The 22,185-nt window shown below is 37.2% G+C and overlaps 2 protein-coding genes across 2 annotated transcripts; one reads left to right on the top strand and one right to left on the bottom strand.

Moving 5' to 3' along the window:
• The first annotated feature begins 6,634 nt into the window (after positions 1-6,634).
• Positions 6,635-8,144, top strand: LOC149922353 (uncharacterized). Its single transcript, XM_090162900.1, has 5 exons — positions 6,635-6,771; positions 6,955-7,053; positions 7,127-7,283; positions 7,345-7,736; positions 7,800-8,144. The coding sequence occupies exons 2-5, from the start codon at positions 6,986-6,988 to the stop codon at positions 8,014-8,016; spliced, it is 834 nt and encodes a 277-aa protein (XP_090019026.1). The 5' UTR covers positions 6,635-6,771; positions 6,955-6,985; the 3' UTR covers positions 8,017-8,144.
• Positions 8,145-10,870: 2,726 nt separating this feature from the next.
• Positions 10,871-20,449, bottom strand: LOC149922352 (nose resistant to fluoxetine protein 6-like). Its single transcript, XM_090162287.1, has 16 exons — positions 20,143-20,449; positions 19,091-19,314; positions 18,322-18,436; positions 18,168-18,255; positions 18,026-18,099; positions 17,786-17,959; positions 16,920-17,013; positions 16,764-16,862; positions 15,632-15,797; positions 15,226-15,305; positions 15,005-15,127; positions 12,465-12,585; positions 12,218-12,404; positions 11,351-11,493; positions 11,059-11,277; positions 10,871-10,984 (listed from the first exon to the last, which is right to left on the bottom strand). Exons 1-16 carry the CDS (start codon positions 20,447-20,449, stop codon positions 10,871-10,873), a joined length of 2,328 nt encoding a protein of 775 aa, XP_090018413.1.
• Positions 20,450-22,185: the final 1,736 nt, after the last annotated feature.

The raw sequence follows: 22,185 nt of genomic DNA, 5'->3' as shown, positions 1-22,185 counted from the left end.
TTCCCCCATGGTTGGAGTCTTTGCAGATTCTTTTGAGCCTAGGCCTAACTCTTCTAGGCTTGATATGGGTTTAAATAACGCTGGTGGAATATTCCACTTCGACGACTTGTTCCATTTTCGGTAAACGATCACTTATTGGTCATTTTCCCCAACCTTTTATTTTTTTAAATTACTCATAATTTAACTTCATCCGCACAAACCGAGCGAGTTTATAAATTTGGGCTGACAAAAATTCCGACGCAAAAAATTCCTTCTCAATTTCGAGGTTTTCCATTGGCTTAAATAAATATGTTACTAGCCAATAGTGTTACTCCCAAAATTACTAGGATGAATAAAAAGGTTAAAATCTAACGTAGTCCACCTTTTTAATGGTTCGTGGTGAAAAAAACCGTTAGTGAAGATTTTAGAATGGAATAAAGGTACAGTGGCATACTTATAAGTAATTATGTTACATATGCTCCTAGTTTATAGTAGGTTTTCATTTTGCCTCTCTTGAAATTAGATGTAGGGTCAATGGAGGTAAGTGTGATCAGGGGGTAAGTGTGATCACCCCTAATTATTTCCCCAAATATTATTAAAACCAAATATTTGATGAATAGATATTGAAATATACTTAATTATACACATTTTGTATATTTTCAATATTAATTTAAATTAAATTTAGTTTTTAAAAATTTTAGTTGAAAAAATTTTATACTATACTACTCGTGTTTAGAGATTTTATGCCCAAAAGAAAAGTTCTGTAATTTTTTTTCTAACTGACAAACCGGTTTTACATTTTGGTATTTTGTAGTCTGCTTAACCTTTTACCTGATAGGAAAATTTTCTGTTTTTGCTAATATTTTGGGGTTTTCAGAATTTAATCTGAAAAAGGTCTTTCAAAATTTGCAGTGCGGGGTAAGTGTGACCACACGAAGATATTATTTTACAGCTACGAAAAAAATTAAGCTTTATTGGGACACCATATGTATCCGCTGTATGCAATTTCATTGCGATTGATCAAGAATTTCACAAGATCAAAATTAACTAACCTCCCTATCACACTTGCCCCTCATTTTGGGGGTAACTGTGACCACACGAAGATATTATTTTAGATCTACGAAAAAAATATAGCTTTATTGGGACACCATTTTTAACCTCTGTATGCAAATTCATCGCGATTGGTAAAGGATTTCAAGTGATCACAATTACCCCACCCCCCTATCACACTTGCCCCGCATTTTGGGGGTAAGTGTGATCAGTAACAGAGTTAAATTAAATAATAAAAATTTGTATCACTATTTAATTGATATTATATTTGATTGCGTGGTTGTGTAGGATAAAGTAGCCGTATTAATGGTACCAATTCTTAAGAGGGTGCTATTTTTAGTTTAAGAGTAATTTCAAGTAAACTCCCAAAAAAATATTTTGATCACACTTACCTCCATTGACCCTACTTTTGTTTAGAGAAACTATCTTTGCTAAAGGATTATACAAGGTTTTAACCAAGTATTTCTTGCTGGCTCTGAGGTCTACATTTAGCATTGAAATAATACCAAGAATGTATTTATTTATACTCAGTGAGAATGAATATGTCGAGACTATCGACGGACACGTTGAGCCCCTAACCCCGTCGCTCTAAGGGGGGGGGGAGGGAAAAAGGAGGCGGTCTTATTTTTTGCGTCCTCGCTGCAGCGTTAATAGCGTCGAAAAACGTAATTTTTAAGAACCAATGAGATTGCAGTATTATTTGATTTTATTAAAGTGGAGGAGCATACCGGGGGGCCCAACGGGTGGAATTGGAGAAACGCTAAAAATAATCTCGACATATTCATTCTCCCTGAGTATAAATAAATACATTCTTGATAATACACAATGTATATACTAATTTAAAGTATTAAATATAATTTATTATACGTTTGATTCGCTCGCGTTCTTCATGTCGAACAGTCTCATCGGTGTCGTGTTTTCTTTTCAAAGGATTGATACTGGTCTTGTGGATTTAATCCTTACGGTAGTCAATATTCCGACTTTCCCATCATTTTATCTCACTCAACCGTCACAATAGCTTAATTTTCAAGCGATTTATTGCAGAAATAACTAGAGTTAGCTGGGTGGTAAATTTGAAACGGGGTTACATGAAGAGTGGCGGACGCATTTTAAGTCAACGAAGGCGCAAAATTGTAAGACGCGTTTCGGGTACAACGTTATAACCGCGAATACGACACAGCGATTGCTCGTACATAGCCTTCTAAAATTTTAGAAGGCTATGGCTCGTATGTAAAATGTTCATAGATCATTTTTTGTAGGAATGTTCGTAATTGGGTTTATAGCCATACATACTAACGTAGATATTCGCGATAAACCATTACTGTGCACCGGTTTCCCCCATAACCATTGCGCGTAAAACAACTATTTCTAACAGTAACCTGTGAAACGATATGTTTTTGTTTGAGTAATTCCTCCTAAAATATTTAATTACGTAATTTTGAACCATTCTTCATTTTTTATTTTATAGTACAAAGAAAACTATTTCTAACACTAACCTGTGAAATGTTTTATTTTGAGTATTTAGTCTTACTCTTACACGATTTAATTATGCAATTTTGAGTAATTCTTTAACTTAAATTAAAGATGTCAAAAAAAACCGCGTTAGCGGCGAGCTAAAGTCGGCCATTTAATCTTAGGTGAAATAGAGTGTTAGTACACCAGTGGGGCGCCGATAGCGTAACTTTCGTTGCCAGCCCACGGCCAACTTAGATCCACTGCTACTCGCACTAGAAGGCCCCCCAGCTTTATTTTCCTCCCATGTTAACGACCGTATGAGGAAAAGCCGATTTACGCGGGAAAATTCCGCTTGGCACGCTAGGAACCGGGACAACCCTTCTAATGTTATCCTACGGGGAAAATTTTTCGAAACAGTCCCACTTTTAGGAACCTTTTCCCTTATCTTTGCAATATTGTTCAACGCTGAGATTTTAATATGATTTGAAGTAAGGTTTTAGCTTTATTTTAAGACTATGTTTGTAATTTTCCGATCTTTGGTTCGCGTACATTCTTCTTTTAAAATCGACCAAAATTTTAAGGCGAGGAATTGACTCCGTATCGAAAATAAGCCTCAGCGTCATCTTGCGCGCCTGATTGAAAACTAAACATAAATTCCACTAGTAAGTATTTCAAACTCTGTATTAAATTTTAAAAACTTGTCTTATATTAAATTTCATAGTATTACAAATTGAATCTAATTTCTTGTAACAAATTTAACGTGAAATATAAAAGTGTTTTAGATAAAATTTAAAGTTTCAAAACTTTTCGACTAACTGGTTTGTATTGTAGGTGTTTAACTTTTTAAAATTTTTGAGAAATATTGTGTATCAAATGGTCCAGAAGAGGAGGAACTAAGCGATTCATAATGGTTTTATCCAATTTCTCAGTGTATTGTTGATTATTACACAAATTAATACAAAACACTGTATTAGCTTAGGTTGTATCAGAGACAGCAAACTTTAACCATTTGAAATAATGTTTTGAACAGTTTAATAATAATAAAACGTAAAAATTTAAGTAATAAAATATTAACTAAAGTAAAAAATAGAACCCAAGTTGTATTATCAGATAATCTGAGATATTTTATTTTGTGTTCTTAGCTTTACATTTTTTAATCTCGCGCCGCGCAAGAGGACGCCGAGGCTTATTTTCGATACGGAGTCAATTCCTCGCCTTAAAATTTTTGTCGATTTTAAAAGAAGATTGTACGCGAACCAAAGATCGGAAAATTACAAACATAGTCTTAAAATAAGGCTAAAACCTTACTTCAAATCATATTAAAATCTCAGCGTTGAACAATATTGCAAAGATAAGGGAAAAGGTTCCTAAAAGTGGGACTGTTTCGAAAAATTTTCCCCGTAGGATAACATTAGAAGGGTTGTCCCGGTTCCTAGCGTGCCAAGCGGAATTTTCCCGCGTAAATCGGCTTTTCCTCATACGGTCGTTAACATGGGAGGAAAATAAAGCTGGGGGGCCTTCTAGTGCGAGTAGCAGTGGATCTAAGTTGGCCGTGGCCAGCCAAACGAAAAGCATGGGCCAAAGGCAAGGTTCTTTAAAAGTTCAAATCGGACCACGCGAAAAAATTTCAAAAATCGTTCTAGTTTGTTATCCGATTTATATGGTGACCTTGTAGTAAGATATTTTCAAAATCTTTCATTACTAAAATAAATTAGAGAATAATTTATTTTCTAATAAATTATAAATTATAATCAATTTGTTAGAAAATACTGTTATTTATAAAACTAGGCTATTTTAACAAATAAAATTTTTGCCAAGGCCTATTGTAAGTTTGTAACATACTTTATTATTTAGATTCATGCCTTGATGTCTTACTTTGAAAATTTCTAATGTAACAAAATCAGTCTGGGGGGGGGGGCACGCCATTGAAAAATAAGTAAAAAAATAAAAATATTTGTACGTACGACCATACGTTTCGGCCACTGACAAAAATCATATGTAACATAATTACTCATAAGTATGCCACTGTACCTTTATTCCATTCAAAAATCTTCACTAACGGTTTGTTTCACCACGAACCAGTAAAAAGGTGGACTACGTTAGATTTTAACCTTTTTATTCATCGTAGTAATTTTGGTAGTCACGCTATTGGCTACTAAAATATTTATTTAAGAAAATGGAAAACCACTAAATTGAGAAGGAATTTTTTGCGTCGGAATTTTAGTCAGCCTAATGTAGCTTTATTGAAATTTATAAACTCGCTCGGTTTGTGCGGATGAAGTTAAATAATGAGTAATTTAAAAAATAAAAGGTTGGGGAAAATGATCAATAAGTTATCGCTTTCCGAAAATGGAAAAAGTCGTCGAATATCAGTACTAATTGTTTAAAAATCCAATTGTTTTAAATATTGCTACTATAATTGTGGTATTAAAACTAAGATTTTAAAGCCAATTATAATTGATTTTTTATTAATTTAAGGATTTACAGTGAAAATTCCATTAATAAAATGGTATTAGACAGGATATTAGCAAAATTAGCCCGCCGAATGATTCAAACTTTCGGCGCGGATCTCGAAATATTTGAAAAGTAAAAGTACGCCACCTATTGGTCTTACCTTGTCACTGCGGCGACCCCACCATGGACCCCTCCGTCGGCGACCATCATCTCGCGTTGGCTCACCAGTCCTAAGGATGACAATAACTCTGAGCAGTTACGGCAACTGTTTTTCGCAACTCTCGAGCCTCACGCGAAGGACGCGATGGTTTTCTAGACGGACGGTTCGGCTTCCCCCGATTCAGGGGTCGCGGGTGCTGCCTTCGCAATTCCCTCCCTCAACGTTGGTGCGGTTAATTTAGTGGACTCCGATCATCCTATTAATCGGGTTGAGCTATTTGCCATCCAGATGGCTCTCTCCTACGCGTCCACACATCTGCGTTCGCCGGTAGTTGTCTGTTCCGACTCTAAAAGCGCACTCACCCAACTGCTAAGTCGGTCTATGGATCCGGTGGCCATCTGTATCCAGGAGCTTTGCGATAAGTACCCTTATCCGGTTTCTCTAATCTGGTGTCCAGCACACGTGGGAGTTCCCGGAAACGAGACGGCCGAACGTCTCGCCTCGGTCACTGGTCTCCAGCACCCTTCTAGAGTGGACTTCCTCCTCCCGTCTACTCTTGTAGAAATCAGGGCTACGTTCAGCAGCAGTCAACGGAAAAAACCCGATGGATTTGATATTTTCCACCGATGAGCTTTTTCGTCATAATGACGTCGTAAGTTGCTGAACGCTTTTATTCAGTCATCGGTGTTTTTTAAAATGCCGTAGCTTTGATAGTAGTTTTACGTCAGAAATGACGTCAGTCATCGGAAAAACCGACTCTTCCAGCCGATGACTTCGGTGAGTAACCGATGACTATCGTGACGTCAAAACCGGAAACGCGACAAAGCGTACAGTAGGAAACCGATGTCACCGATTAGTAATCGGTGAGTCCGATGAGCTCTGCTGAACGTACCCAAAGAGTGCGTGTCGTCGGGTTCTCTCAGCTGAGTGGAGTACGGACTGGCAGACCAGTAGGGTAGTGCGGCCTCTTCGTGAGGCTAAACCCTTTCCCGGCTCTAGTGCCATACTTAACTTGAAACTCTCGCGCAAGGACGATACCCTTCTCTCGCGACTAGGATGTGGTCGCCTTCCCACAAACGTGACCCTACACCGGTTCAACCTCAGTGTGACGGCCGCTTGCACTCACTGCGGAGCTATCGACGATGCTTTCCACTGGGCGTCGCTCAGCGCTCCAGAAGCGCAATCTTCCGAACACTCTCGTGGGGGTTCTTAAAGCAGTACATGGATGGACGTTATTATTGCCACCTGTGCTATCCTACGACGTGCGGTGCATTGACATTCTGATCGGTTTCCTTATTTTGTTTTCCCTTGTTTTTGGTGTAATTCTACCATTTTGTACAGTGTTCTTCGGGCTTTTTATTGTTTTTAATGTTTTTCTTTTTTGTTTTGTTTGTTTTTAAATTGCGCGCCTGGTGTGAAGGCCTCCGCTATATACACCAAAAACTTTTAAAACTTTATTCCGACCCCCTGAGCAGGCCTTTATAATAACGTAGGCACCGTTGGAATTTATGCAAATTTGTTAATTTTTTTTTCCGATGATGACTAATGGCGTCAGTGTGCGGCCAGTGCGGGTGTATTATTTTTGAATTCTAATAAATTAGAATAAAAAGTGATATTTTAATTTGAAAGAGCTATAGTTTAGAAATTTGTATACGTCTTAGAGGCTTATTGAAGTAAGAGAAGCTTTTTCGACAGTATATTTTTAATCTTTCTTCCTTTGTGCACGTTGAATCTTTCGGGCCTTAGCCTATGATTTTAGTGTTAATAAAATATTAGCTAGAAGTTAGAACCACAATCAAGTGTGATACTAATGAAATGTAATTCTGGTTGAAATCTTAGTCTTTATTTATTTGAAGATTAAAGCAAGAACGGCTGTTGCATTTCCCAATGGCTCTTGCCGCATCAACTTCAAAGATTGTTTTGAAAGAAACAACCAAGATGACACTCCATGAAAGGTTAGATATCAATGTCAAGTTAATTTCACTCCAAATATGATCATCCCTGTTGACGCATTTTTATTTTTTTTAGATTCAGTATGTATCGTCAAAGCAATCAGTTGGGATTGAACATGGTTAATGGGAGGCAAGCAATGCTTATGAATCAACAAGCGTCAGCTAAAAACCAACGATTAGCTGTTCAGATGGCTAACAGACCAAGTGTTGTTGCAGCATTAAAACTAAAGAAAGTATGTTCTATAATTCTAATTATATATAATCTTAAGCGACCTAATAATCTTTTCTTTATAGAAAAGCCTTAAACAAAGGTTAGGGCAAAATGGTGGATTTAATACCCAACGATTGGGATTTCAGTCAAATGTCAAAAGCCGTCTTTCCCTCGGAGGATTTAGAGAAAGGTTTAATCAAAACCAGAGGTACCCTAATGTTGGGCAGAATGTAATTCGACCAGGCACATCACCTATGGTAAAAGCAAGATTGGGATTAAACCAAAACATGAACAGCATACTGTTTGCTGGCACTAGAGGAGGTTTCTCCGCATCTAGGCCAGGATTTGGTGGTTCTAGAGGAGGATTCGCTCAACAAAGACTTAGAAAACCATTCAGGAAGGCTAAAAACAGAAATGCTCTGAGGAACCAGCTAATGCAACAGTCTCTCACCATGAATAGAGGAATTCTGTTCAGGTATCAGCTACGATTGCGGAAATTGCTGACCAACCTGTCTTAATGCTTTTAATTTTATTAAAGCAACCGGATCAATAAGGCCAGTTTCCGAGCCAAGCAGGTAAGAGGCGGTGGACGTGGGAGAAACCGCGGGCGCAACTTTGGTCCTGGAGGGAAGATGCAAATTCCAACAAAACAAGATCTAGATAATGATTTGGATCAGTATATGAGTCAAGTCAAAAGCAATTTGGATGCTGAACTCGATTCGTACATGAGCCAAGCGGGCTCTTCAATGAACTAGTAGAACTTTAAAAAGACTTAAGTTTGGTGGAACCTTAAAAGAATTTCTGCCCCCAATCGTTTTTTTTTTCTTCCCTGTGTTTGTAAAGCTCCAAATTTAAGGTGGAAAAATAAAATTTTTTAACTAAATTATGCGCTTACTTTGAATCAAACCTTATTATTTTAAAGTTAACAAACGCTGAAATGTGTAGTCTATGAATACCAGCAAAAAAGGTTTGTTATTATTTTGATTAGTTATAAGAATAGGCGAAATTAGTAACATAGATAACAGCAACTGCTTATAGTAACAAAACACATTGAAAAGTAACATATATCTTTATGTAGGGGAGTAGTGGACAAGAGTAGTGGAACCAATGGGTGACGATTTAAAAAAGTATTTTTTTAGAGCAAACTTTCCATTTGGCCGACTGCTCATACGTTCGAATGCCCAATTGGTTGACTTTTCAGGCGGCCAAATGAGCAGACCATATGGCCGACTACCCTTTTAGCCAAAATTTAGCTAATTTTTCCGACTACTCGTTTGTCCGACTACTCGTTTGTCCGACTACTCGTTTGTCCGACTACTCGTTTGTCCGACTACTCATTTGGCCAACTGCTCATTTGTCCGACTGCTCATTTGACCGACTGCTAATTAGCCTGTCCTATACTATGTCTTTAGTGTTAGGTTGACTTATAGAACGGGCATTGTATTCTAAGTATTGGCGCCGCGCACTCACTTCGCTCGAGCGCTGGGGGGCCGGACAGTACCTAGCCAAATGCACCTAGTATCGTCCAACCGCCAAATGAACTTTCGGCCAAATGAGCAGTCCATTTGTCCGACTTCTTAGTCGGACAAATGTGCAGTCGGCGTAACGTGTATTTTGTGGTCGGACAAACGAAACTCTTCCAACAAGTTCGCCAGAGCACAGACCTCTAACACGTTAGACAAAGACTATATATACGCTTCGCTAAATAGACTGGGGTGTTCACTGTTCAATGGCTCAACTTGCATACGATAGCAGACGCTGGTCGAAATGTTCCCCGCGCTTCAGCAGTGCTACTAGTGGCGCCTCTAACGGCTGGTCAAAGGCTTCTCTCGTGTTTCGAAAGTGTAAACAGGTTTTTTTGTATGGAGACGCCTGTCTAGTAAGCGCAGCGTATATATAGTCTTTGATATATACGCTTCGCTTACTAGACAGGCGTCTCCATACAAAAAATCTGTTAACACTTTCTAAACACGGTAGCACCCTTTGACTAGCCGTTAGAGGCGCCACTAGTACCACTGCTGAAGCGCGGGGAAGATTTTGACCAGTGTCTGCCATCGTATGCAAGTTAAGCCTTTGAACACGCCAGTCTATAACCGCCTCTTCCAGACGCTTATTTCGTTGAGTCTCCGTTTGCAAACGTGCTGGAAAAACAGGAAATGTGAAAAGTCGTACAGTAACGAATGCACCTAATTAGTTTGATAGCCAACGTCACGCTCGAAAATGCCAAGTAAAGTTAACCAAAAGAAAAAACTGTCAAAAATACCTAGGATTTATACGCGTTCTATCTCCCTGGGTACACTTCCTGGGTTGTGGAAACAGGGGAACATCACTGCTATCCATAAAACCCTAGGCTCCTGTGCCTATGATAATTTTAGAGGCATAAGTCTCACCCGTATCCCTTGTAAGCATTTGGAGACAAATGTTTGAGATACTTTGGTGTCTTTCCTCGAGAGTATATCGTTCTTCTCTAAAGATCAACATGGTTTCCTGTTACGGCGATCTTGTTTCACTAATATGTAGTCCACTCTTGAGGAGGTCACTCGATGTCTTGATGGTGGTGACTCGTTTGATTTAATTTATTTGGACCTGCGGAAAGCTTTCGACACGGTGCCACATTCTCTACTTATTCGTAAACTGGAGCTTTTAGAGGTCCCCTCTACGATTGTAAATTGGATTTCTGAATTCTTGACTGGTCGCTCTCAGCGGGTTGTTTTGGGGGTGCGCGTTCTTCTTGGTGTGAGGTGACCAGCGGTGTCCCCCAGGGTTCGGTTTTGGGTCCAGCTCTCTTTGTCATCTTCATCAATGACATGCCCCATGTTGTCAAGGAGTCTTTTCTGAAACTATTTGCAGACGAGAACTAAATAGGCCGCAAAATTTCGTCACTGGGTGACTCAACGTCCCTACAGAATTACATCCAAGCTCTAGTCAATGGTACTGCAATGTGGGGATAAAAACGGGCCCTGTCTTGGGTACCGTTTGGGTGGTAGGCTGATTGAGGATCGAACTGCAGTCCGTGATCTTGGGGTTATGCTCAGTGGCCGTATGTTTGGAGCTACTCATAGTTGTGCTTCCGCTGCTCGTGGTATGCGTGCTCTTTATTTACTACGCCGTTCCTTTTCGCATTTCAGTGTTAAGTCGTTTACAATTTTGTACAATGTATATATTCGCCCTCATCTCGAATACTGCTCGAGTATTTGGTCTCTCAATATAGTCAAAGATATTGAGCATATCGAGAGAGTACCAAAAAAGGCCACGAAATTGGTTAATGGCATGCGTACTCTTTCTTATGAAGAGCGCCTTAAACGCTTAAATTTAATGTCCTTTAAGGACAGACGTGCAAGAAATGATCTCATTGAGAATTTAAAATTATTCATGGTCTCTACAATGTCCAATATAACGAGATTTTTTAGGTCAAATGGTCTGGGCGCAAAGCCAAAGCGCTGTAATAGCGCGCAACGCCGTGTGTTTTTCACTCAACGGGTTGTAAATGATTGAAATCGGCTCCCGACAATTGTGAAGGTTAAATAAGTTTTGTGGCTGGTAAATAAATAAATAAACAAAAATGTTTATATATATATACCTATATAATCTTCTGTCCGCTGTATATAATTATCTATCTGCTGTATACCCATATTGTATGTCACTTTCCTTCATATTGTTTTCTCTTGTTTGTATATTTCGTGTTTCAGGGCTCAATAAGTGTATTTCACTTTCTTTTCCTGACTAATAAAATTATTATTATCATAATCGCTTTTGTTTCAAACCTGATGTAATATCATTCATTTAATCTTTTTTACATTTTCGCTGTACATTATTTTGTTGTTATTTACGGTTTTATGGCGACATTTAAGCTTGTGTTTAGTTTTCCCAAATAAATTACTTCCACCCGAGGATAGTGGACCTTTGACCAGACCATTAGTTAATCTTACAATTTCTGTCAAAGGTGTTTCGTACAAAACTTTTAAAAGAAAAGACAGCACGCTCGTCATCGCAATAATTTGAGTTAGATTGCCCATCTAGATCGGTAAAAGAAGAAATATCAATATGACTATCTTGAATAGGCGTCGGCTCAATTCTACAAAACCTAACCAGCATTGTGTATTTTATCCCAAACAAAACGTTGGTTGAGCCGTAGATGTGATAGATCACTGGAAGATTTGTCAGAAACACCATGAAAATCAAATTGGAATACCATTGAAATCCTTTCCAAGACAGAAAACGGTTGACAATTCCTGAAAATAATCGTAATAGACCGATATACAAATTGCATTTAGGGCGAAGCCCTTAGAGGTTCGATTTTAAGGCTTTTATTTATACTAGATGGCGTAAATTTAATCTTTAGGTGGGAGAGGAAATAAATGCCTACTTATTTATTACAAAAGTAACACTATCTTAAGCGATGTTTTATTTAAAGTTTCCTTTATTTCAACAAGCATTATATAAACAATACCTTGCGGGTCCTGGCTCTCGGAAATATTACTTCTTGGCAATTTCCTTGTCGGATGATTTATTTAAGCGCCTTTTGAATATTTTTGGAGGTTCAAACATTAGGCCATGGGCGCGGTAAATCTCTGCCGCTAGCCTCACCTTGGATTAATAAAATCCAAGACCCCACACACTTGGTCCTATATACCGTCTCCCTTAACCCCGACATAATATTTATCTTTGTTTTATTACATTTCTTTTGTATAAAGTATCCGATTGGTCGGTAAGCTCGGAAACTTCACTTTCCTCGGTCTTTTTCGCGACTAAATAATGCATGGATTTTGCATAAAAACCGCGAAAGGCCCATTTATACATAAACAATTCGGCAAATATGGTTCTGCTTATAGATAGCGCATGCACAGTCGTTATTTTTATCTATAAGATAATTTACCCCCTGCAAGGTCACTTGAGTTACACTTTAAAGAATGTTCCCCTTGTGATATATGCATCGTTTTATTCTTCTTTATTTACCTCCGTTGCCAGTCGAGCAGGCGAAAGAAACCCAGGCAAGAGCCAATGCGAAAGCAAATCTAGATAATACCGTGTACACTATGGTCGCTGTCATTCCAGGACTTAACGTCCGATTCCATAAGTAACTAACAAAAATGGTCAAGTTCGTGGCCAGCAAGTAGTATATCCACCCGACTAGCCTGCTCTTCTATGGAAAAGATACCAATTTTAACTGTTAAATTTGGGTTAAGTTCTGGTTAGCGGTTACCGTGCCAATCACTACTGGCTTTAGCTGTGGTATCCATGTCCCCATTACTATCCCAATGATGTAGGCTGGTACGTGCCAGTTAGTTCCTTGGTGCGTTCGGTTCATCATAGCTATTATTCGTCTGAAATAAATTTTGTAAAAAGAAGTTACGTATTCGTTTTGTTATTTATATCAGGAAACTATATGTATAGAATCCATTGGCACCATGATGCGAAAGTTGCTCGAGAAACGGGCAGAGATTAAACTACTAGATGTAAGACGTACCGCGATTTTTCAAATTCATTGGTTGGTTGCTCTCGTTAAGAAGCCTTCCGTGTAAATTGACTTACCAGAAAATGGATTTGAGAAACCCAAATTACTTCTCACATCGAAAACTAAGGAGAGTTTACATATTCTTCAGGAAACTGGTCAAGTTTCGTGAAAAATCACGTATTTAGATGGTTAATAGAAAGAGTAAAGGAAGTAAATTGAGTTCTATTTGAGACAAGGGTTAATGTCGACTAGGAGCCGAGTCTAGCTTAGCATGTCGCGAGTAAAATCCCTGGGCCAGCATAGTCTAATTCCTTAGGAATTCCAAGTGCATAGTTTCCTGTCTATTCTACATTTTATTCTGACTGGTTAAAATTTTTTCAATCCCCGATTTTAATCTATATGGTTTATCCAATCTCCATGTACTGTAAAGTCAGAATTTCCATTGGTAATATATGTTTAAGGGTACGGTTCAATCTAAATATATTCTAATTTATTATTGTGAGAAGAAGTGGTATATTGGAGCTATGAGATGTTAAAATATAACTAGGTTATGCAGAAACATTTGGTAAAATTTTCAAATTCTGCCATAAAACTTCCGCCTTTTTGAAAAATGGCCGCTGTGAATTAATTAATATTAAAATAACCGAGTTTAAGGCCAGAAAGTCAGCTTTATGAACCACAGAACCGGGTAAAATAAATGTCACAAATCATCGTTTATTCTGTTAATCTGATTTAAAAAAAAACATTCAAAATAAAAATATTGATTTTTCAGTAGCCATTGAATTTTTAAAGATTTCGACAGATACCACGTTGCAGTATTTTAAATTGAACTTAAATTTTTGAAGTAAGGATATATACTTACGTTTTAGAGTTTGTGAAAATTGCATAGTGTTTAGAAAAGCTAATTTTTAGTCAAAATTTAAATAATGGTCAGAATTAGATTTTTAAGATTTGAAAATAATTAACTTCAAAACTAGAAGGAAACTGCCCTATTTTTTCTATAAATAAGATATTGGTCACTATAGACCAAGAATGTCTAGCCTAAGTAAGGCTACTAATTATTTTACTTTCAAACTGTAATTTCTTCAAGAGTTAGGAAGAAAAACTAGCAAAATGGACTTACTGGAGTGTTTTCTAGGAAACCTTTGAAACAAATTTGATATCCACTTGCTTGTTTGGAATAAATGGCGAATCAACATGCTAAAAAAATTCTTTTTAGACCCTAAACTACTTGTAGATAGTTGTTTAAAGTAACTTATGATTGGGATTTTTCCAGGTACTAACTTCACTAAGTTCTATCAAGTGGCACCAAAGAAAGCACCGTGCTGTTAACTTAGCCGCTTGATATTATTTGTGCTAGTACTTTCCTTCATCTAAATATGTAAATATTATTGAATCGGACCATTATTTAATTCTAGACAAAACATGGGCTCTCTGAAACACTTGGTATTTGGCACTTAAACTATATCTTATTTGTTAAATTCGGTTACGTGGTAGTATAGCTTTACCCCCATTTCGCCCAATTCCAATTTCTCCCAATTCCAATTTCTCCCAATCCCATTTCTCCCAATTCCCATTTCTCCCAATCCCATTTCCCCCAATCCTATTCGTCCCAATCCCATTTGTTCCAAAATAGTTATCCCAAATCCCATTTGTCCCAAAATTACACTTGGTATAAACATGAATCTAAGTTTTATTTTAATATGCAAGTACATTAAATTTTGCATATATAAATATGGTAAACCTAACCTAACCTAATCTAACCTAACCTAACCTAACCTAACCTAACCTAACGCCAAGTCAATTCACATATGGGCCCCTTCCTATTTTATTAAACAATGTCGTCAAAAAATATAATGCCGTCAAAATGTTACGCTGTATTTTTTTCGACATATCGACTCGTACCGATGAGATCTAAAACCGCGCAATTACCATATATTTGGAAAATAATGATTGGGAGAAAGGGGAATCCATATTTTTGGGAATATTGATCGTTGGGAGAAATGGGAATCAATTTTTTTGGGTAACTTGATCGTTGGGAAAAATGGGAATACATATTTTTGGGTTAAATGAACTCCGGTTCGGAGAAATGGAATTGGGACAAATGGGACACCATGTTTTTGGGAGAAGGTAAAATTGGGTTAAATGGGAACATACCGTAGTATAGGGTCTAAAAAATTGGCCATTTTTCAAGATGGAGAAAATTATGCTCAATATGCTGTTTTTCCTTTTACTAGAAATGCTGCCGGAGCAGCCTGACTGCAAGTTGTAAACGTGGATTTTATTACCTTGAGTCGAAATTTTTAGTGACAAGGAAGGGTGGTTCACCGTGTTGATAGGTCTCTTTGGCAATTAAAAAGGTAGAAACGGCCAGTACTACAAGCAAAAGATACCTCGCAGCTCGTTGATTTCTTCATTTCAAACGAAAAATAGGTTGAGTTTTGCAAAACGTTTTTGTGTGCGTTTCAATACATTCGCATAAAAGTGTGGTGTTTAAAAACTGCTATACCTTTTTTTGATGAAACAGTACACCAGAAATAAGGCGAATAGTTGTATATCAGCGCACAAATACCATGTTTGTACGGCGCACTGTATATTAACAAAAAAATATTCTTTTGTTTAGTGATTAATTCAAATAGGCATGGAGAAAAGGTTAGGAGTCGTGCTGTAAAACAATTTTAACGAAACGCAGTGATGCCAGCGGGAGTATTTGGGATAACATATTAAATGGGCTCCAAAGTAGGTTGACACCGGGTCTGTTTTCACGTCCAAACGCATATTTACCAACAGGAATACTAACTTGCTTTTAAGCTAGCACTTATTCCCCCACTGGCAAAACGGTATAGCGTAAAACTGGTTTTACTGCACGACTCGTTACCGTTTCTCTATGAAATGGAGAAGTTGAGAAACTTAACTGCATCTTCAATCTTAACGAAATTATTCGCGAAAAATAAAAATGTCCACCAGTTTTCGGCGCATTTAACTCCAATTCTACCTACAGTAGCTTTCCATATGGGTCCGGAGCCGGTCAGTGGCAGAATTGAAGTCACGCCAATGATTAATAAACCCATCGATAGTATCCTAAACAGAAAACGTAATAAAACCTCTATTGCTTAAGAATCCATTCATGTAATCAAAATAATATATCTTTTACGATAAAAGTAACCATCTCCCTATCCTGTAATTTTATTGATTCATTTGAATGACCTACAGATATATTATAAACAAAATCACACGATGGTAAAAACCAGAAGTATATCCAGATCTATGAAACCCAAAAAGACCAGGTTGATATTTAGTATACAATTCTAATTAAGTAGAATTGTTTGAATGTGACCAATTACCATTAAAGTAAATAATATGACTGTTTAGAGAGAAATATCCATCTATATTAGTGGTTCTCAACATTTTCCACCTCGTTGAACCCCATTTCAATTTCAAATTTATCATGGAACCCTCGCATGAAAAAAAGTTTAAGAAAATTAAGAAACGTTATTTTATTTTAAAATTTTAGTGCGATGAATGACACTGATTTTCACAACATAGTTTTTTGATAATTAAATATAAATATGATCAATATTTAAATTTTTTCTGCCGAAACTAATTCTATCATAGCACAGCTCAAAATCTCGAGGAGCCCCTAGAATTTTAAATGGAGCCCCATTTGAGAATCACTGACCTAGGGTGTAAATATGATCAAATAATTTTACCGGGTAGAAGTATTTTTACATGGGTGCATTTGCATGACCAAACCGTTTCAGGGCGAATATTACTATCGGTAATAGTTTTAGAAAATCACAATGTGATGTATTTAAAACATGTTTTTTCTTAAAAACGTATTTAGAATAATCAGCGTATATTTTTTAAGCCAATAATATTAATAGAAGGATACTTATCTCGTAATTTATGTCTTATAAACTTCTGGTTACACTTAAGATATTTTCAATTATTTTGTTATTTTTTTTTCGAATTCAACGTTGCATTTATACCATTTTTAAACCTTTTTAGGACCACGTAACTATGATGGATTTTCAAAAACTAACTCACTTAAATGCTCTTTTCATGAATGGAACAATGATTTCGTTTTTGAATCCGTGGTCGTGTCTTTGAAGTGATTTGGATTTCTTATAAGCGCAGAGAAAACCCCTAAAATGACACGCCCTTTGAGACTGCTCTATTTTGTAGAAATATTGTTTTTCTTACGTTATAAAGAAGAAAATATCAACGGAGATGAGTCCATTGCAACTTAATTGAAATTGGAAACTATCAGAGAAGAGCCTCAATTGACCAATGTTAGCTTTCGAAATAAAACTGTGGTTAACTAAAAGGTTGGTAAAAACCAACCTTAAGGGGGAAGACTACAGTGGCCATTGTCTACTTTCGCGCTATTTCAAGCTGAACTCTTTTAATTTTGTACTTTAACTTATAAAATTAATATTTATGTGTAAAAAAGCCTCGTGTTTAGTGATTAAAATAATTTTGGAAAGTTTTAAATTTTAAAGTAATTAAGTTATTACGTTTTAATTCGGACCCCCGAAGCTAAACAAGTTGGACAAACGCCCAAACTACCCTTTAGTTAGGACCTTATATCTCCTTAACTATTAATATTAGAATTATCAAAATTATTTTAAGCACTAGAGGAAGGTTCAGCCTAATAAGAAAAATATAATTCAATTGTGTGATTGTTAAAACAGAAACGTTCATCTTGAACGAAAAAGAGGCTTTTACCATAAGCCTATCAACCCTAAGTTTGAAACGGGCATAGCGCCCTTTGTACCCCCACTGGACGGGGGAAAAAGAAGAAATCAGGCGATAGTATCGGCACCTGGTAGAGATAAATTGAAGCTTCTTCCTTCCCCCTTTCTCTCTCTACGCACTTCTCTCTTACCAAGGCAGCTGGCATCATGCATTGCGGGACGCGTTACGTTTATCTTTTCCGCCACCGGGTGGATTTAGCGCTGTACTTTCGACAGTCGTTAGCTTGAACCAACACTGCCTTTCGATTCAAACTTAGGGTTGATAGGCTTATGCTTTTACAGTATTCTTCCCCCTGAAGTGTTTTAATTTACCGACACTGCAACTTTGAAATGCAACTAGCAATTGATGTAGGGCCATAATCCATATGATCGCTATTACTTTGACTCCGGCTATGTACGAGGTTACTGGGTCCTCGATACCGTCCACGCTAAGAGCCTTCGTGAAGTTGCTGTCAAAAGCCAAAGCATTCAGCCATGGACGGTCACCTATTTGGGTTAGTGGCGTGGTAATTAACCGTCGTCGAGAGAATATGATAGTGACATAAATTGTACCTTTGCGGTAGCTTAAGCACCTATTAGCGACGCTGCATATGATAGTTACTAAAATCCAGGCCGAAAATAGCACTCTGTTTTAAGAAATTTAACCTGTAAAATTACTAGTGATTATAGGCGCTGCGCTGTTAACCAGTCTTACATAATCGCTTTTTGGTGATTCGTTACTATCAAAGGTTCTGATACTTCGCAGGATTTAATTAAGGCTACGAATGATATCTCGCCTGCAACTACATATGATGTATTTTTGTTAATTTCTAAAAAGAGATTGAGTTTGATTTACTAATGTGTCTCACTTCTGTTCATCAAGCGGTCCATGTCGGAATGGTCACAGGCGGACGGTACGCAAACGCCAATTCTGAAAGCTCTTTCGTACAATTCCCACGAAATCTCCTTCATTTTCTTTACAAGCTGTTCGAAATGTGTCAATGATTGGTCGATTTCCGGATCTCATTATACAGGCTGTTTTAAAAGGTTATGCAAAATTTTAACGAGTTGTAGGGGGTAAGTTGAGAAGAATGCCTGTTTTTTCCCAATTTTACTACGGTGAGTTAAATGAGCGCCAAAGAGCTTCAAAATGTGGCCTACTAACCCCTGGAAGTAGGCTGCAACCAGCACAATACCAAGCAGCAGGAAAATGTTATTTCAGAGGTACGATGAATTTGCGAATGTGTGGGAATTGCGATAAATAACCAAAACAAATGAATATCCGCCAGTTCTTCCGAAATGAACTCCATTGTTGCAGTTTGAAAGTGATGAGAAATCGCGGTCCATCACGACTTTAATTGCTGTTTAAGTTTTCTTTTTACCTCGGTTACTTCGGTTTGTTTACAAAGTCCTTTTTTACCAACCACACCTTAATGTTCGCGTTTCCCTGCTGCTTGGTTTTGCGCTTGTTGCAGCCTACTTCCAGGGGATAGTTGGCCACACTTTGAAGCTCTCTGGCGCTCTTTTAACTCATCGTAGGAAAATGGGGAAAAAACAGGCATACTTCTCAATTCAAACCCTACAACTCCTTAAAATTTTTGCATAATATTTTGAAACACCCTGTATTATGGTACTTACTTCGTATTGGGGATGGAAGTTTTTTAACGTCAGTAGCACTTCCGGTCGCATAGCGTACATTTTTGTTCGTGGCATTGCCGGTCGAAAGTCCACCAGACAGTACTGTCCCTCGATCAAGTTCTCCGTGGAGTAATCAGCTACTTTCAAACATTGATCGTATGCTCCGTACGATGTCCAAGTATCGAAGACCATACCTCCAATGTGAAAACCAGTCGCATCCAACACTAGTGAAAGTCACATTTTTTTGTGAATACTAGAAATTCAAAACTATTGTCTAGCAACGGTTCCATTTTTCATTAATCTAAAATCCTCTCACAACGCACAGTAGCCGCGCCAGGAGTTTTGGGGAGGTAGGCCCCCAAAATTATGGTGGCCCACCCACCACAATTTTTTCAAATCCGTCCACGGGGATTATTTAATTTTTTTTAAACAAGTGGTGCAATTTTTGGGTAAAATGGGTACGTGATAAAAAAATTAGAACTAAAAAATAAACTACTGTTAAAGATACTCGTACCTTTGGAAGGAATATAAAAAGCAGTGTCTTTAAGCGAATCACTCGCATTGAATATTGAAAAATTAAAAAATAAATAAATAATTTATTACAAATTACAGAATTTTCTGATATTAAATAATTTGAAGGCGCATATATTAAATTTTGGAGGCCCCTTAAGACGACTTTTGGAGGCCCCTACCAAAATTTCAAGTAGGCCCAGGCCTACCCCGGCCTGTTGCTGGCGCCGCTACTGACAACGCAATAGCGAACTCGATGATGTAATCTAGAGCCAATGAAATTGGGAACCGTTGCTACTTTTAGTCGCTTCTTAACGTTAATAGTTAGTGTAGGGAGCTGTTGGCTCGCGTGGCACGAAGGGCTATAGCCACCACCCTCCTACGCATTTTAACCCGACCACTTGAATTAATGGCTTTAAAAGTCGCTCGATGACTTAGGCCTAAGGTGGTGCCTTTTGTATTAGCCTAGCTGATTATTATTATTATTATTATTATGGAAAGTCGCTTCTCTTTTTGACGTCGTTATTTCGTTGAAGACTTACTTTGCACTGACCATAGTTTCAAATCGGACAGGTCTGTTAACATCTTTATCAGTGATTTGTGGCATTTCGAACTGATCCCCGTTATGAAAACGGTTCGGTTGAGCTTGGGCATTAAGTATTTGACGAGTCCTATGGTAACGCTTTGCATCTTCGGTCCCATTTGCATCCATTTTATCAGGACTTCTTGTTCGGATGGTTCCGTTCGCACCTCATTTGGTAAGAAGAAAGTTCCGCGAACTACTTTCAACACTAAAAACACTACGATCAGCTTCAATAAGCCGGATTTCGTAAAAGTCGACGTTTTCATGATCGCCAAAACTTCATCCGTATACTCAACTGGTCTCGAAACTCACAATTCTAACTTTTTTTGCGTAAGATATACGCTATGGTAGATATCTAATTGGTCGTGATACTGTAATTACCATAACGTAACCTCGGAATGCATTACAATACAAAGGTTGGTTCCTGAAGTACTTAACCCAAAGTTAATAGAAATTGATTTACCCTTTCTTAATAACAGCAATGGGTTCTTTTGGATGAACTTTTAGATGCTCCTGGGTTTTGGAAAACTTGCGTTATTGCGTCAGACGTAGTGGGACAAAATTAAGGTTTCAGTTAAATTAAGTAAGTTAATTTTGTAGGACAGTGTAATATTTAACTTTATAAAAATGTGTGCAAAATATTTAAGGTTGATATGAAGGTATATTTTTTATATTTAATTTCTCGTTGAAAAACTAATTGGCGCAACAACCGAAGCAAGTAAGGACAAGACTCGAAATTTATATTGTCTGTTTGTGTGTCTTGTAATTACGCGATAATTATAGCTTAATTTCTTCAAAAAGCTTGAAATTTTAACAATTTCTTAGCTGTATATTTTTTGTGTAATTCTGTAACATAAATATTTTATTTTATACTTCGCTTTAAGATATTTTTTTTGTAAATTTAGTAATAAGCTGCTTCGTTTGGCTAACATCAAAGTGTAGCATATTTTCGTATCATTTGTTAAACTCATGCACCAATAAAATTGGATCAATCTATACGATACATACTAGCTCGTAGATTCAACATAATCCTAGTTCGATGTAATGTGCAACTTTAAAAATTAAATTTGTCCGTCCGTGCTGAACTTGTTTTTTTTCCGTGACGAGGAAGCAGGAAATTTCAATTTGAAATGGCCATCAAGGTCTAAATAAACAATTATGAATTATATTCGCCGAATTAATTCCCATTTCTTTATGGTATGTTTCGCCATATTCTATATCTTGTTTAAACCTTTGAAATTAAATAAGCGGTATACAGAATGACAATTTGGACGAAACTACCATATTTATAGACCCACTCTTTAGTGTTTCCACAAATAAGCAGACGCATACTATGTATTGAAAAGTTATCTGTAATAATAATAAAGTAATAATTGTATAAATACATAACTACACAATTGTTTTTGCAGACCTAGTAAATTATAATATACAGGGTGTTTAAGAAGGATATGCAAAATATTTAAAGAGTTGTAGGGGGTGAGTTGAGAAGTATGCCTGTTTTTTCCCCCTTTTCCTACGATGAGTTAAAAGAGCGTCAGAGAGCTTCAAAGTGTGGCCTACTAGCCCCTTAAAGTAGGCTGCAATAAGCGCAAAACCAAGCAGCAAGGAAACGCGAACATTAAGGTTGGGGTCCGTGTGACAGGTAAAAAAGGAGTTTGTAAACAATTTAACCGAAGTAACCAGCGTAAAAAGTTAACTTAAACAGTATTTAAAGTCCCTGCTGCTTGGTTTTGCGCTTATTGCAGCCTACTTTAAGGGGCTAGTAGGTCACACTTTGAAGCTCTCTGTCGTTGTTTTAACTCATCGTAGGAAAATGGAAAAAAAACAGGCATACTTCTCAACTCACCCCCTACAACTCTTTAAACTTTTTGCATAACCTTTTGAAACACCCTGTATTTAACAATTAAGAATTTAACCTGTACGAAATAAAACAATTGTCAGATAATTTAATATTTTATTGAATAATTTAAGTAAACTTAAGAAATATTTGATGATCATTATT

The sequence above is a fragment of the Leiobunum rupestre genome, chromosome 11, assembly GCF_980474605.1.
Source record: "Leiobunum rupestre chromosome 11, qqLeiRupe1.1.hap1, whole genome shotgun sequence".
Classification (NCBI taxonomy): Eukaryota; Metazoa; Arthropoda; class Arachnida; order Opiliones; family Sclerosomatidae; genus Leiobunum; species Leiobunum rupestre.
This window is presented reverse-complemented; position numbering and strand designations above follow the sequence as displayed.

What these genes read in the sequence shown, in the direction of transcription:
- LOC149922353 (XM_090162900.1), top strand. Translation starts at nt 6,986, where the DNA reads ATGGCTCTTGCCGCATCAACTTCAAAGATTGTTTTGAAAGAAACAACC. An exon ending in AAGATGACACTCCATGAAAG is followed by an intron (nt 7,054 to 7,126) that starts GTTAGATATCAA and finishes TATTTTTTTTAG; the next exon opens with ATTCAGTATGTATCGTCAAA. An exon ending in CAGCATTAAAACTAAAGAAA is followed by an intron (nt 7,284 to 7,344) that starts GTATGTTCTATA and finishes TTTTCTTTATAG; the next exon opens with AAAAGCCTTAAACAAAGGTT.
- LOC149922352 (XM_090162287.1), bottom strand. Translation starts at nt 20,449, where the DNA reads ATGAAAACGTCGACTTTTACGAAATCCGGCTTATTGAAGCTGATCGTA. An exon ending in GATATTTTCTTCTTTATAAC is followed by an intron (nt 16,863 to 16,919) that starts GTAAGAAAAACA and finishes GTGTCATTTTAG; the next exon opens with GGGTTTTCTCTGCGCTTATA. An exon ending in TCGTTAAGATTGAAGATGCA is followed by an intron (nt 15,306 to 15,631) that starts GTTAAGTTTCTC and finishes GTTAATATACAG; the next exon opens with TGCGCCGTACAAACATGGTA.